Here is a 14,284-nt window from a genome sequence, read left to right on the forward strand (position 1 = left end):
AGCCAGCAGCCCGGCCACGCTCACTGGGTGCTCCCCCGGGACAGCCTCATCCCCGGCTCGGATGCTTGCAGCTCCCCAGGGCTCCTCGCCTCGTGCTGTCCCATGGGAAAACCCAAGCGGTGCTGGCATTGCCGCCCCAAGGAGCATCCAAGGGCTCAGCCCTTCAGTTCCTTTTAGCACGAGGTAGTGAGAGGCACCCATGGGTGAAGCCCTGCCAGAGGACTCAGGACCCCACACGCACCGCACAGCGCACGGGGGGATGGAGCGAGCCGTGGAAAGACACAGCTGCACAGCTGAGCCTCCAAACTGGTGAGTTCCTGGCTGAAGCACAACCATCCCCAAAGACAACAGCCTCCCAGAGCCCCCTTTGGAGCTGCTCCCACATTATCCAGGTGGGTGCTGGTGGTGCTGGTCCAGCACTGGGTGCTGGTACCCCCGAGCTCTCCAAACCAGGCAGCCGAGCATCCCTGGTGCCAACGCTCACCAACCCTTTGGCACGGCCCCGTGGCACCACCAAACCACCGGTGGCCTTGCAAATCCCAATGCCAATGGGGACCCCAGCCCCGTGCCGAGCACCCCACGGCTGCTGGGTGCCCCCCGCCGCTGGGGAGTAATTGGGTGCAGCAGCACATGCTGCAGGGCTGCTTTAATCCTGCTCCAGGTGGCTGCAATCCAGTGCAGGATTTACAGTGCCCTGACCCTGAGCTGTCAAGAAGGAACAGCCAGATTAATGGGGTGGGCGGGTTCGTGCAATAATCGTTTGTTTGATGTGACAAGCCTGATAGGCGTTGATTTACTTACAGACTGATAGGCTTTTAATTGAGCACCTCCGTCCCAGTCACATCAAAGGCAGAGGTTGACAAGGGGCCCCTTTTACCAAAAGCTCCCGGTGACTGACAGATCCTGGATGCTAAATCTCCCGGGGAGGGGGTTCCCTCTTTTTCTCTTCTTTTTTTTTCCTCCTTTCTCTCTCAGGATGGGCCAGGCCAGGCGCATGGAAAGCCCCATCCCTTGCAGGGGGGTGCCTGGCCAAGCCAGCGTCCCCTGGCCTGGATGGGGACAGGGTCAGGGCATGACAGGCGCCAGCATCGCCCCCGGCACTCCGCAGGGAGCCCTCGCCCAGCCCCAGCTCTGGTTCCACCTGTATCAGATCACGGACAAAAGGTGGCTGAAGCGAAGGGAAGGTGGGAGGCCGAGGCCAGGCTGTGCTTTTATGGCCGATTTTCTGTGCCTCAGCGTGGCTGACCGACCTTACCAGGTGGGAGGGCTCGTGGGATGCAGTTACTGCACTTTGGGAATTAGCTGCAGATGGGTGAGGAGAAGGAAATCCACGGGGTGCTGAGCTTGTGCGCAGAGGCACGAGCGTGTGGCCACGCACAAATGTGCACCATGAGGGCAGAGCGCACCTGAAGCACGTGGGTGCCCATTAACCCCCCCAGATCATCGTTTAAAGCAAACAAACAAAGAAACAAACCCAGAAAACCAACTGAGTCGCTCCGACGTCTTCTGAAGACGTATGGGAGGTTCTGTTCTTAATGGGAAATTTAAGAAGGTGGGCACAAATCACAGCTCTTCTCCGTAACCTGTGGTGCGCAGAAAAGCCGGAGCCTTTGGGCCGGATTAGCTCTGTATATTTACGTTCTAAAGTCTGATGTGTTTTTCAGGATCTAAATATAAATTATTTTTACTGTATCAATGATTAAATATTTTTCTTTGAGATCATAGAGTCCAAAAAGTAAATGTTTCTGAAAAGGCATTCGAAAAATTTAAAAGAAGAAAAAAATCCCTCTGAGAAGCCCTTTTGTCATTTGCAACCAATAAAAATGCCTATTGTTATGAAGGGCTCATAAATAATCTGATTTTGGCATGCTTTCATACCATACAGAAAATGAATAAATTAAACTTGATTTACAGCCTTTTTCATTTTTATTAGAGCCGCTCCAAACATTTTATGTAACGTACGTGCCAGATGAGCTACACCAAATGGTTTGAGGCTCTGGTACTGATATTATATAAATTAAGTTGTTTTAATTTGCATAGTTTAATTAACTAACACTGGCAAGGAAAAAAAGGAAAGCAGAGGTACAAGAGATCTCGTGTGTGTCTGAGGGCTCGGTGCACCCACGGAGACAGAGCCCCGGGTGCCAGCCCTGGGGTGCATCCGTGTCCCCGCATCACTTCTGGAGGGGGCCAGCACCCACCCACGGCCCCTTCCCCATGCTAAAGGACGCGGGGATCTCTCTCATGTTCCCATTTTACAGATGGGGAAACTGAGGCACCCGAGCTGGCCCCCGTGGTGCAGATCCCTGCAGCCTTTTACCCTGTGGGGACACCTCCCTGTGCACCCACGGTGTTAACTGGGGCTGGGTCACGGGGGAAAATGCCCCGAATTTTCCCCACTGACAAAGCATCTTTGTAAAGACCGCCACTCTGCCCAGCGCGGCACAACGCTGAGAAGATAAACAGGCAAAAAAAAAAAAAAAAAAAAAGTCTTAACTAATGTCACCGTGACCCGATGTCAGCCACGCTGGGCGTTTTGATCTGCTGCCCATCCCTGCCGAATAGAGGAGCGCTTTTCTTCCCTCCGCAGCACTTTGATAAGTGTGTGATGTTCTCCTCCCCCTCGTGCAATTTATCCTGTAGAATTTCACACCAGGAAACAGCTTCATTACATCAACAACAGGAAGACCCCACTGATTTGTCACACAGAAAAACAGCTGTTAGTCACACATCAAGGGAATAGAGGGGGGGAAAAAAAATCTCACCTTTTTTCCTTTAATGTTCGCGCAGTTCTTTAATGTTAATCGCTCTGCAGAGGAAAGCCAGCTACCAGGCTACCCAATAAGTAACCATCATCCAGTGAGCACCAGTTAATATCTGAGTGTCTTCCTGCCTTTCCTGCTACATGATTGCTTTCGAAAGAAAGATTAATTCCAACTTTAAAAAAGAAAACACTATTTTTATCATTGCCAGAAGTCTATATGGGTTTAAAAAAGAAAAAGCACTCGCTTGTCGTTTTACATCTTGCAATTTTGTCAGTTGTTTTAAAACATGTCTCCTGTAATAAATAAGATCATTTTTATGCACTTGTTCTGCAGCTCGCGGCGCGGCCCCGGCTGGCGCAGCGCTCGGGGAAGGTGGACGCGGCGCGGGCAGCCCGACAGCTCCAAGCTCTGCCTCGTACACGCGGCTGGGATCCCACTCAGAACCTCTCCCCAGAAGCAATTCGCCTACGGAGCAGCAGGTCCACAGCACCGATGAAAGCTGGGCTTTAAATGAGCCTCTGGAGTCCCCAGCCTGCAGCCAAGTTGGGTCCCCCTGGTTCCTCCCCGCACCCTGGGGACCCCACAACTGCCCCGGGACCTTTGTGGGACCTGGCTGAGGGCAGTTGTGCTCCCGTGCCCTCGTCCCCATCCTGGTGCTGGGCTGCCAGGCACCCGCACAGCTCCCTGGTGGGGAGGGAGCTGTTGTGAAACAGGGGCACAGCTCAGGGATCGCTGCTGGAGCTCCCCGGGGAGAGCACCTCCTTTCGATGCAGCTCAGTGCTCGTGCATTTAATGCACAACCATTTCATGCACGTTTTTAGGATGGCTGCCTGGGAAGGGCTCTCTCTGGAAGGCAGGAACGCCGTCCCGAGCCACGCTTCCAGGCCTGTGCCGAGGGGTCCCCGCAGCCCTGCAGGTCTCTCCTCTGGTTTGCTTTTTTCTTCCCCTCTTTCAAAATACCTGCGGCGTGGCCTGCGCCTTCCCCGGACGGCACCTTTTGGCTCTGCCTAATGAGCAAAACACCATCCGTCATTTCTGAAAGCGCTCGTGGAGGCTTTCTGTCTTTTTTGGCTGTACTTCCATTCAAAATATTTTGCTCTTCATTTGGCGCACCGTGTTGTTCTTATGTGGCGAGGGGTCTCGCCTGCTTCACCTGAATACCCTTGGCAAGAGGCACCCTCCAGGCACAGGGGGACTTGTGGCGGGGCAGAGCTGGGCACAAAGTGAGGACGTTTTGCTTTCTCTCCCTCGGGTTGGAAACGGGACCCACACAGATTTTAACATGCAGAATAAAATCAGAGGCAGCAAGCGCTCGTAACAGTGCAGCATGGAGCAGGGTTCACTGTCTGCACTGATCCTTCCACGATGTTTTATTCCAGCCGAATGCAGAAGTTTTCTCCCCAGTGCACGCGGCGGTGCCGGCGCTCCCTGCACGTCTTCAACTTCCAGCAGCTTGCTGGATGGAAAAGGAGCCCAGCCCGATGAGCAGCTTTGCTGCACCCCAGCTCCTGTTAAGGGTGGAAAAGTTCCTTGGGTCCTCTTGCACCCAAGGTGCTGCCTCCCCGGTGCCACGGGAGCTTTGGGGAGGCAGCGAAGCAGCCCTGGCGCCCGCTGCCCCACGAGCGGCTGCTGGATGGCCCAGCAGTTACACACTTGTCCCACCTTATTTTATTTTATTTTATTTTGTTAACGCCGTGTTGTTGTTGGCATGCAACTTGAATTACTTTGAGGAAAGATTTTTTTATTTTTTTTTTTCGATTTCCTTCTGACTTGAATGGCTCCTTTGAAAGGCAGGCCTCTCCTTTTACATCCACGCTGTCCGGATTGAATCAATCTTGCGGTCAGCTTTGGGGGGGGGGGGGGGGGTGGGGAGAAAAAGAAGCCTCACAAAGAGGCAAAATTGACAGGTCCGACAATTGGCGTGATTGATAGCGGTTGGAGACGCGGCCTGGACGCCGCGCTGTGCCACGGCGATGCCGGCGCGCTGGGGGAGATCCAGCCAAGGCTTTTTCCCAGAACCGGGCGTGCACAGGCTCTGGAAGGGGTGGCGGTATGAACTTAATAATAGCAACATTGTTGTAACATAAAGCATCTGTCAGGGTTTAATATGATTAATTACACGTCCCTGTCTCTCTCTCCCTCTCCGGGCAGGCGGCAGGGACCCGAAACCCAAGCCCGGCGATAGCAGAGGTGGGTCCGTGCCCCGGCCACGCGCACGCTGCCGCCACGCAGCGCCCCGTTGGTGACCTTCAGCCAGATGCAATGAAAGAAAGCAGGAAAATGTCAAACCTCTGCACTACGAACACCCTCACGGTGTCCCAGGCCAATCAGAGAGACGAGGTTACCGGGCTCTCAATAGGAAATTTGTTCCAGATAAGCCTTGATTTTAACGGGGCAGCAACAACATCACCCCCATGCGCTGAGAACGCGTTTCTTTGGGTTTTGGTACGTGACCGGGCAGATGGGATCGGCTGCGTTGGTGCTGCAAGCATGGTGCCCAGCTCCTCTCCTCTGCTCCCTCCAGGAGCCTCATTCATGGGGCCCAAATTTGCCAGTCCTGGCCCCAAACCAGCCTCGCACACCCCCGTGGTGCCCCCCAGCCCTTGCAGGTCTCTCCAAGCCCCCGTTCCCCCAGCCAAAACCTACAAGAGCCAGGGCCCAGCAGGATGAAGGCTTCCAGGCCCCGACCATGGAGCCCCCTGGGTGTGTGAACTTCATGCAAAGCCATGCAGGAAAGGTAACTAGAAATCAGAAGATAATTGTCAAGAAGTTTAATTAGTTATACAGGAGTCTGCGCTGGCACTGGGAAATTGTTAAGACTGAACCAAAGGGAGCGGAAAACCACTGGAAGAAATGAGTATTCCTGGTAACAACGCAAGGAAATCGCATGTTTTGTGGGCCTGGCTCAGCTCTGAGCTGCTCACGGTGCTGCAGGTGCACGGGGTGCACACCCTGATGGCTGCGGGACGCTGATGGGGTGAGAGCAGTGACCCCCTGCCCACAGCAAACGCTGTGCGATAGCCAGCACTGCGATAATCACAGAATCACAGAACTGTGATCACTTAAAAAGCACTGAAATGCCGGTGATTGCACCACGTGCAAAATCAGTGTGTGCACAATTGGGGTCTGGGTGACACCGCTGCCCTGCCAGCAACCCCACAGGGGCTGCGCTGCGTCCTGGAGGTGTCCCCCCCCCACCGGGGCAGGGGGCAGCGCTGCAGGGTGGGTGCAGGGGGCACTGCGGCAGGGTGCTGAGCTGAGCCGAGCCGTGCCAAACTGTGCCAGGCTGGTCTCAGCCGAGCCATGTCGCAGCAGCCAAGCCATGCCACGCCGTGTGCCAGCTGAGCCGTGCCGTGCCGTGATAAGATATAACAGCTGAGTCGTGCCGGCAGGGCCGGGCCGTGCTATTCCAAGCCGTGCCAGCCGAGCTGTGCCAGGCCACGCCAAGCCGTGCGATGCCGAGCCGTGCTGAGCCGTGCTATGCCCGGCTGGGCCATGCCGTGCTGAGCCGTGCGATGCCCAGCTGAGCCGTGCCGTGCCGGGGCGAGCCGTGCTGGACCGGGGGGATGCCGGAGGATGCCGGGCGATGCTGAACCGAGCCGGGCCGGGCGATGCCGAGCTGAGCAATGCCGAGCTTTGGCGAGCCGGGCGATGCCGAGCCGAGCCGGGCGGCTCTCCCCCACGCGGCGGCGCGGCGGCAGCACGGCGGCTCGCCCCCCCCACCGGCGGCTCTCCCCGCCCCGGGGGCCCGGCCGGGCTCGGATTGGTGCGCGGCGCCGGCCCCCTCGGAGCGCGGCCGCCATCGGGGCTATTTGACGTGTCGGTGGGGAAGGGGAAGGGTTTTTTGTCTCGCCGGGGCCGCCGCCGCCGCCGCTCCGCCGCCCGCCCGGCCCGGCCCGGCCCCGCGGAGCCCGGCGCGCCCGCCGCCGCCGCCCGCCCCAAATGAGCGGAGCCCCCGGCGGGCCCCGGCCGAGGACCCCGCCGAGCCGCGGAGCCGCGGGCGCCCCGTCGCCCCGGCCGCCCCCCGCCGACCCGCTGCGCCAGGCCAGCCGGCTGCCCATCCGCGTCCTGAAGATGCTCAGCGCCCACAGCGGCCACCTCCTGCACCCCGAGTACCTCCAGCCGCTCTCCTCCACGCCCGTCAGCCCCATCGAGGTCAGTGCCCGACGCCCCCGCGGCCCCGGCTCCCCACCTGCCCGCTCCCCCCGGCCGCCCCCCGGACCCCCCGGTGCCGCCCGTGCCCGGCTCCCTCCCTCCCGGCCGGCCGCGGCCCCCCGCCCCGTACCCCCCTTCTCTTCCCTTCCCTTCTCTTCCCTCCCTGCCCTTCCTTTCCCTTCCCTCCCTCTCCTTCCCTTCCCCTCCTCTCCCTTCCCTTCCCCGCGCCCTGGCTCGGCGCCCGCCGGCCCCGCGGTGAGGGAGGGAAGGGGAGGGGGGGGGCGCAGCGATGGTGGGGGGGGGGGCCGGCCGGGGGGCGCCGTCGGGGGCCCCCCCTGACCGGCGCCGCGCTCCGCTCCGCCCGCAGCTGGACGCCAAGAAGAGCCCGCTGGCGCTGCTGGCCCAGACCTGCTCGCAGATCGGCAAACCCGACCCGCCGCCCTCCTCCAAGCTCAACGCCGTGGCCGCCGCCGGGCTGCCCGCCGCCGACAAGGAGCCCTCCGCCCGCCCCGCCGCCCTCAAGCCGCCGGGGGGGGACGCGCCCCCCGAGGACAAATCCAGCTTCAAGCCCTACTCCAAGGGCGGCGCGGAGCCGCGCAAGGAGGGCGGCGCGGACAAGGCCGGCTTTCGGGTGCCCAGCGCCGCCTGCCCGCCGTTCCCCCCGCACGCCGCCGCCGCCGCCGCCTCGCCCGGTGGCTCCCGCGGCGCCTCCCCGCAGCACGCCGAGCCCAAGGGCGCCGAGGAGAAGAAGGAGCCCGAGGCGGCCAAACCCAGCCCCGACGGGGCGGGCGGCGCGCTGGGGCGCGGAGCGGCCGAGCCCGGGGCGCACGGCGAGCCCCCCTCGGGCCGCAAGTCGGAGCCGCCCGCCCTGCCGCCCGCCGGCCATGTGGCCCCCGTGTCCCCCTACAAGCCCGGCCACTCCGTCTTCCCCCTGCCGCCCTCCAGCATCGGCTACCACGGCTCCATCGTGGGCGCCTACGCCGGCTACCCCTCCCAGTTCGTGCCCGGGCTGGACCCCACCAAGCCGGGGCTGGTGGGCGGCCAGCTGCCGGGCGCCCTGGGGCTGCCGGGGAAGCCGCCCAGCTCCAGCCCGCTCACCGGGGCCTCGCCGCCCTCCTTCATGCAGGGATTATGCCGGGACCCGTACTGCCTGAGCTACCACAGCGCCTCGCACCTGGGCTCCAGCAACTGCTCCAGCTGCGTGCACGACCCCGGCAGCCTGAAGAGCGGATACCCCTTGGTGTACCCCACGCACCCCCTGCACTCGGTGCACACCACGCTCTCCTCCAGCGGCACCCCCAGCCTGCCCGGCCACCCCCTCTACACCTACGGCTTCATGCTGCAGAACGACCCCCTGCCCCACATATGCAACTGGGTGTCTGCCAGCGGACCCTGCGACAAGAGGTTTGCCACCTCGGAGGAGCTGCTCACCCACCTACGGACCCACACGGCCCTGCCGGGGGCGGAGAAACTCTTGGCGGGTTACCCTACCTCCGGGCTGGGCTCCGCGGCCTCCTGCCACCTCCACCTCCCGCCCGCCGCCCCCGGGAGCCCCAACACGTTACCGGCCTCCCTGTCCTTGAGGAGCCCACACACTTTGGGACTAAACAGGTACCACCCCTACGGCAAGAGCCATTTGCCCACAGCCGGCGCCCTGCCGGTGCCGTCCTTGCCGGCCGCCGGACCTTACTACTCCCCGTACGCGCTCTACGGCCAAAGACTAACTTCAGCTTCTGCACTCGGATACCAGTAACTACGGCAGCCCCTTCCCCTCCTCCGGTCTCCTCCTTGCCCGAGCTCCCCGCTCCCTCCTTGGACTGTGTATTTATTTACTGTATGTTAGCTTAAAGCTGGGAATATAAGTGCATTAATCCACCAATGAACCAATGGTATGCAAAAAGTCTGTGTCCAAAAAAAAAAAAAAGAAAAAAAAAGAAAAAAAAAAATCCTTTACTTTGCAGGTGTGGGGCTTTTATTTTTCCCTTCTGTTTCTTTTGATTTTTTTTTTCTTCCCCTTCTTAATTTCCCCCCTGAGAAATTCTTGCATGACTCCTGACACACAAGGAAAAAAAAAAAAAAAAAAGAGAACGTTTCTTCCTCCTCCCCCTCCTCGTTTATCGTTCTGGGATTCAGTTTCCATTTGTAAAGTTAACAGATGTAATTTTTTTTTTTTTTAATTTTTAATTTTTGATTTTTTTGGTTTTGTTTTTTTTTTTTTTGCGATGTGTTTTGGGGACGGGGGTGGCCGCGGGTGGAAGGACGGGAGCAGCCCCGGCCGTGCCGCCCCTCGCCCAGCAGCGGCACCCCCGGGCAGCGCCCGGCCACCCCCCCCCGGCACCGGCACCGGCACCGGCACCGGCACCGGGCCCGGGCCCCCCCCCCCGAGGACGGAGCAGCGACGGGCGCGGGGCCGCCCCCAGCCCCAGCCCCGCCGCGGGAGGGCTGCGAGCATTTCGGGTGCCTAGAGCTCCGGCTTGGTAAGTCTTATTTTGTTAATAAATGAATACTTGGTTATATTCACCCTGTGGTGTGTGCTCTCTTCCATCCCCCCCCCCCCCGGGGCTCCGTGCCCCCCGCACCCGCCGCAGGGCTCCGGGGCCGCCGAGCGCCGAGCTCCGAGCCCCATCTAGCGGCGGCGGCGGCCGGGGGGGGGGCTGCGGCGGGGGCGGGTGCTGGGTGCTGAGCTCGGGGTGCTGAGCGCTGGGTGCCGCCGGGCTGCGGAGCGGGGGGGGCCCGAGGTCGGGGTCCCGAGGGAGCGGAGCGCCGGGGGGGCGCGGGGATGGTTGGAGAAGGCGGCGGAGCTGAAAGCGGTGCCAAGAGCCCCCCGGTCCCGTTCCTCCCCGAGACCCCCGAGCGCAGAGGTCGCGGTGCTGTGCCCACCGGAGGGGCTGGGTTTTGGGGCTGGGGGCTGCAGCCTAACGCGCCCCCAGTCCCGCTCCTGCACCTCGTGTGGGGCAGGCTCGGGCTGCCCTCCCCGCGTGATCGCAGTCGTGCGAGGAGCTCGGTGGGTTTTGGCGAGGGGCGCCGAGACCCCTCGCTCCCGCTGGGTGCTGAGCCTGCAGCAGCACGGGCAGGACTGGGGGGGCTGCAGCCCGCTGCGCCCACCCCACACCGCTGCTCAGGGCCATCCCCGAGCTGTTATTCCAGCCGCAGCCCGACCCTGGCAGCGGGACCCCCGGCTGCCCCCCGTGAAGCCCCCCGTGCTGCCCCACACGGCTGCTCTCTGCTGTTGAGTGCTTTGCTCCTGTTGCGTTTTGGGTGAGTCATGCAATTAATCCCAGTTAATTGCCTTCTCTACGTTGCCTTATGCCCCGCGTGGAAATTCCTTTGTGTCCTTTGAGCTGAAAAATAATGCGCTTAGCACGGGGGCTCGCTTTGCCAGTGAGATTTTTATTTTTCTGCCCGCTCCTCCGAGCGCAGCCGCGGGCGCGTGGCCGGAGGGTGGGCGGTGGCCGGGGCTCGGTCGCTGGAAATGGGGAGGCCAGGGTCCGGTGACCCCTCGGAGGGGTGGGCAGCCCCAATCCCGAGCCCCCCAGGATGCAGGGAGCAGTTTTGTGGGTCTGTGGTTACCCCGCTGGGGCCGGAGCTCGGGTCTGGCTTTGCGCTGGGTCTGCCTGCGGAGTCGCTGGCGGTGTTGGCAGGATGAGGGCCGCGGGTTTGCAGAACCGGGCTGGGTGCAAGGAGGTTTTGGGCATGGCAGCGGGTGCTCCCCACAGAGGGACAGGGTGGCAGGCCAAGGCGCTGCCAGATAGCTTCTGTGCTTCGATCCCTGCTGCTGCGGAGCGTTTGCAGGCGCGATGGTCCCCCTGAACGTCCCCCCTGCCCCTTGGCAGCGTCGCCTCTCCCTGGGCTTTGCCCTGAGCCCTCTGGCAAGGCTGCTCGGTGTCGGCCTCGCTCGGGCACATCGCTGGTCCCTGGCGTAAATCTCAGTTCCTCAGCCACAGCTCCCAAACCCCACGCCTGCTGCGGGTATTTTGTTCTGCTGGGCTTTGAGGCATCCTCGCCGCCAGCGCTGCGGGGCTGTGCGCAGGCTCTCCCTGCGCCACGGGGCAGGGAAGGCGATGCTGCGGTGCCGCGATGCCCGCGGATGCTCGGGGGATGCTCTGGGCCTCGGGCTGCGGGGTCGCGGCGTGCCTGCGGTGCCATGCTGCCATAGAACAGGGGCGAGGGGTCCGTGGGCAGCACCCCCTACGTGCGGGGAGAGCCCCGGGTGACCGGTGTGGGGTCTGTCCCCCCTCGCTCCCCAAACCCCTCCTCGCACCGGGATGCTCCCAGCTCCAAAAGCGAGCCCCATGCGCCTTCCCCCCGCCTCCAGGCAGCCCGGGATGCTGCTCAGATGCATCCTGCCGTGCAGACGGCTCCCCGAGGAATATTTTTTCCCCTCCCTAAAGACTGCAGCACCGGGGCCAGAATGTGTAAACACTGCAAAGTATCATCTGATAGCAGCCGACACTCGGGGGCTTTATCTGCTAGGAAATTATTGTGTTGCCGATATATTAAATAACTCCCTATCTAATGTATGCCCAGGTTACTGCAGAATTCATTTTATAATAAGAGCACTGGGATGCACTTTATTAATCATTCTGTCTAACAACCTGCACTCCACAGCTTCGGTTTGATTTGATTCAATCCTGTCTTTCTGCAAAATATATGGCTGAGTGGGTCGGATAATGTATGGCTTAATTTAGAGTTGTATGGGTTTGAATTACCATTTTCATAATGTGCTGTGCATTAATGTGTTGCATCATTTATACAGAAAAATGTGCGAGGTTTCAAACCTCCCCGGGAAGCAAAAGTCACCTAAAGGGAGCGCGGAGCAGCAAGAAAGGGCCTTTCAAAGCCGGCTGGCAGGGGGTGCTTTTTGGGGCAGGAGGTGGGATAGGGAGGGCCGGGAGCGGGCTGGGGCTCGGATAACACAGGTGGGTGTTAGGACACGGGAAATGTGTGTTTGAGGCTGCGTTGGCAGCGAGCAGCTCTCCTCCTTATTGCATAACAACAACTTTTCCAGCTAGCCCTGAATTGCAAGAGACCTCCAGCGGTTGACTCTCAGGTGACCCTGATCCCAGCGCTCTCCCGTGGACGGCTATAATAACACCAGCTGTCAGTTACCCCGGCTCTGACTGAGGAGGAAAAAGCACTGATTATCCAAATACAGTCATTAAAGGGGAAATGTGTTTTTAGGACTGTCAGAGTGATTAATGAGGGTTAGCAATCCTTGCAAATGCACTTGTTTAGTCTAACTGGCAGCCTCTATTTTCCTATTGATTTATTGCAGCAGTTGCTGAGGCCGCAGTGTGTGTGGAAGGAGTCAGGACACTTCACGACTGTGTGCTATTTCAGCGGAAAACATGCAGGATTTCGGTGCGAGCGGCCGAGGGGGGGCTCCGGCTGAAAGGCACGGTGAGCTCCCGCTTTGCCCCGGCCGTGGAAGGCAGCTGAACAAAGGCAACATTATACCTTGTGCCGGGGAAGGAATGACTTGGACGCACATGCAAAACAGCCCGGCCGTGCTGCGCGCCGTATAAATATCCCCGTTTGTAAAGCCCGAAGCCCATCTGACCACAAACGATCTGTCCACCCAATAAATATGCGAGCGAAAGAGCAAGGCCGTATTATTATTTCTTTTTTTTTGGTTGTTGTTTTCCTTCCTCTCCGGCACGCAACCCCCCGATGCCCGTGCGGAGGTGTCTGCCCGCGGGCGCACAAAGCGGTTCGGAGAGCGGAGCACCAAAAGTCTTCAAGGGCTGGTGCGTGCCCGCCGAGGGGAGGTCAGGTCAGGCTGCGGAGGCAAGGGCCGGAGCAGCAGCGCTGGTGGGTGGATGAGAAGTTTCTCGGCTGCATAAAGCAGCTTTTCTTTCCGCCTGAGCCCTGGTGGAAGCCCTGGAGAATACAGGCTCTGTGTTTCCTCCCCGCTGGGGACATCTCCTGTCCCCCTGCCAGTGCCCCGCAGGAGCCTTCCCAGGGGGAAGCGTCCCCTTGAGCCCCCCTGGCTGGGGCTGTGCAGAGCGAGCTTGGAGATGGGGGGACAGAGGGGGAGCAAAGGGAGAAGGGCTCAGGAGCATAAAGGGGTGTCCTGTGGTTTGCCTCCAGGCAATGTCAGTAGCAGGAGAGCGCCAGCGAGAGGAGGCGCGTGGAGAAGAGCGAGGACCTCGAGGTGCTCAGAGAGCCCCAAAGGCACAGGAGCGCAGGGGAGCGGCCAGAGGGTGCCCAACGGCCTGGAAAGCTGCAGAGAATGAGAGAAGGCTTTCACGGGGCTTTGTAAGACTGCTGAGGAGCCACCGCTGTCACTTCACTGCCCAAAACCCGGTGCGTGGCACGAATCCTCCCGGCGGCACCGACACCTGCTTGCAGCGGGGATGCACCAACACCTTCCCCATAACAGGACGCCCGTTTTGTGCTGGCAGCAGCATGGGAAGCACCCAGGGTGACCATACGTGGCCGTGGCTCCTGCCACCTCCTGCAGTGTCTGCTCCTGCTCAGCACCACCGTTGGCACCGGGGCACCGTTGGGCTGCCCCGGTCCCGCGGCGGAGCTGTGCCCGCGCTGGCTCCCTGCAAAGCGCGGCCCCGCTCGCTCAGATTTACACCGGCGCGCGTGTAAGTGATACTGTTCATTACTGTGATGCATGGTTAATAGTTATCTCTCTGTTTATTATCATGATGAATAACTGAAGAGTCGTAATTCTGTATACACAAATGTTTCAGCTAAACGCTCGCTGGAGAATGCTGGGGGAGACGCTCGGCTGACAGCTTAGTTTACAGAGTGTATTCCTTGAGCTCAACTCACAATAACAAACAGATTTCCACAGACCATAATGTTTTCTAACACAGCGTTTATGGAAACCTCCCGGAGCAGCTTTGCCATGACTTCACCCCACCTTCCAGCACCGTGCACGGGATGGGATGGGGGGAATGCGACCTCCCCGCGGACGGAGCGACCCCGGAGGTGCCGTGGCAAGATGCTGAGAGCTGATGCTGCACCAGCAAAGTGATGGCAAAGTGGGGACCAAGCAGGGTGGCACATCCAGCACCTCGTGGTGCCAAACGTCAGGATGGTCCCTGCTGGCACCTGGAGCCCTCATGGCCCAGCAAGCAGGCGGCGGCTGCAGGACACGCAGTGTCCCTGGCATCTGGCGAGCAGACGCAGCAGCCTCGGCTGGTTTTATAAGCGCCCATAAATCAGGCCTCCTGCAGCCCGACCGCGGGCACCCTGCCGGATCGGAGAACCCAAATGGCCTGGTTTTCCTCGCCGTGTTTGCAATAGGACTCGTGGCAGCGGCTCGAGGATCTCCACCGGCCACCCCACAGCACCCTCCTGAGACCCCATCCAGCAGCCGGGCTGTGGGGCGATGCCGGTCCCCGCTG

The 14,284-nt window shown here is 60.5% G+C and overlaps 1 protein-coding gene across 2 annotated transcripts; it reads left to right on the top strand.

Annotated features, from left to right (window-relative positions):
- The first annotated feature begins 6,684 nt into the window (after positions 1-6,684).
- ZNF703 (zinc finger protein 703) lies at positions 6,685-12,398 on the top strand. 2 transcript variants are annotated; one of them, XR_014619157.1, is made up of 3 exons: positions 6,685-6,920; positions 7,288-9,397; positions 12,196-12,398. XR_014619157.1 is itself a non-coding variant. In XM_084302233.1 (2 exons), exons 1-2 carry the CDS (start codon positions 6,708-6,710, stop codon positions 8,671-8,673), a joined length of 1,599 nt encoding a protein of 532 aa, XP_084158359.1. In that variant the 5' UTR covers positions 6,685-6,707; the 3' UTR covers positions 8,674-9,409. The 2 variants fall into 2 exon arrangements, 1 of the variants encoding a protein (XP_084158359.1); XM_084302233.1 differs by lacking the exon at positions 12,196-12,398 and having other exon boundaries at positions 7,288-9,409.
- Positions 12,399-14,284: the final 1,886 nt, after the last annotated feature.

Source organism: Netta rufina, assembly GCF_964035555.1.
Source record: "Netta rufina genome assembly, chromosome: 27".
Lineage (NCBI taxonomy): Eukaryota > Metazoa > Chordata > Aves > Anseriformes > Anatidae > Netta > Netta rufina.

Excerpts from the sequence above, each read along its gene's own strand:
- ZNF703 (XM_084302233.1), top strand. The coding sequence starts at position 6,708 with ATGAGCGGAGCCCCCGGCGGGCCCCGGCCGAGGACCCCGCCGAGCCGC. Across the intron at positions 6,921-7,287 it reads CGCCCGTCAGCCCCATCGAG|CTGGACGCCAAGAAGAGCCC; the intron begins GTCAGTGCCCGA and ends CTCCGCCCGCAG.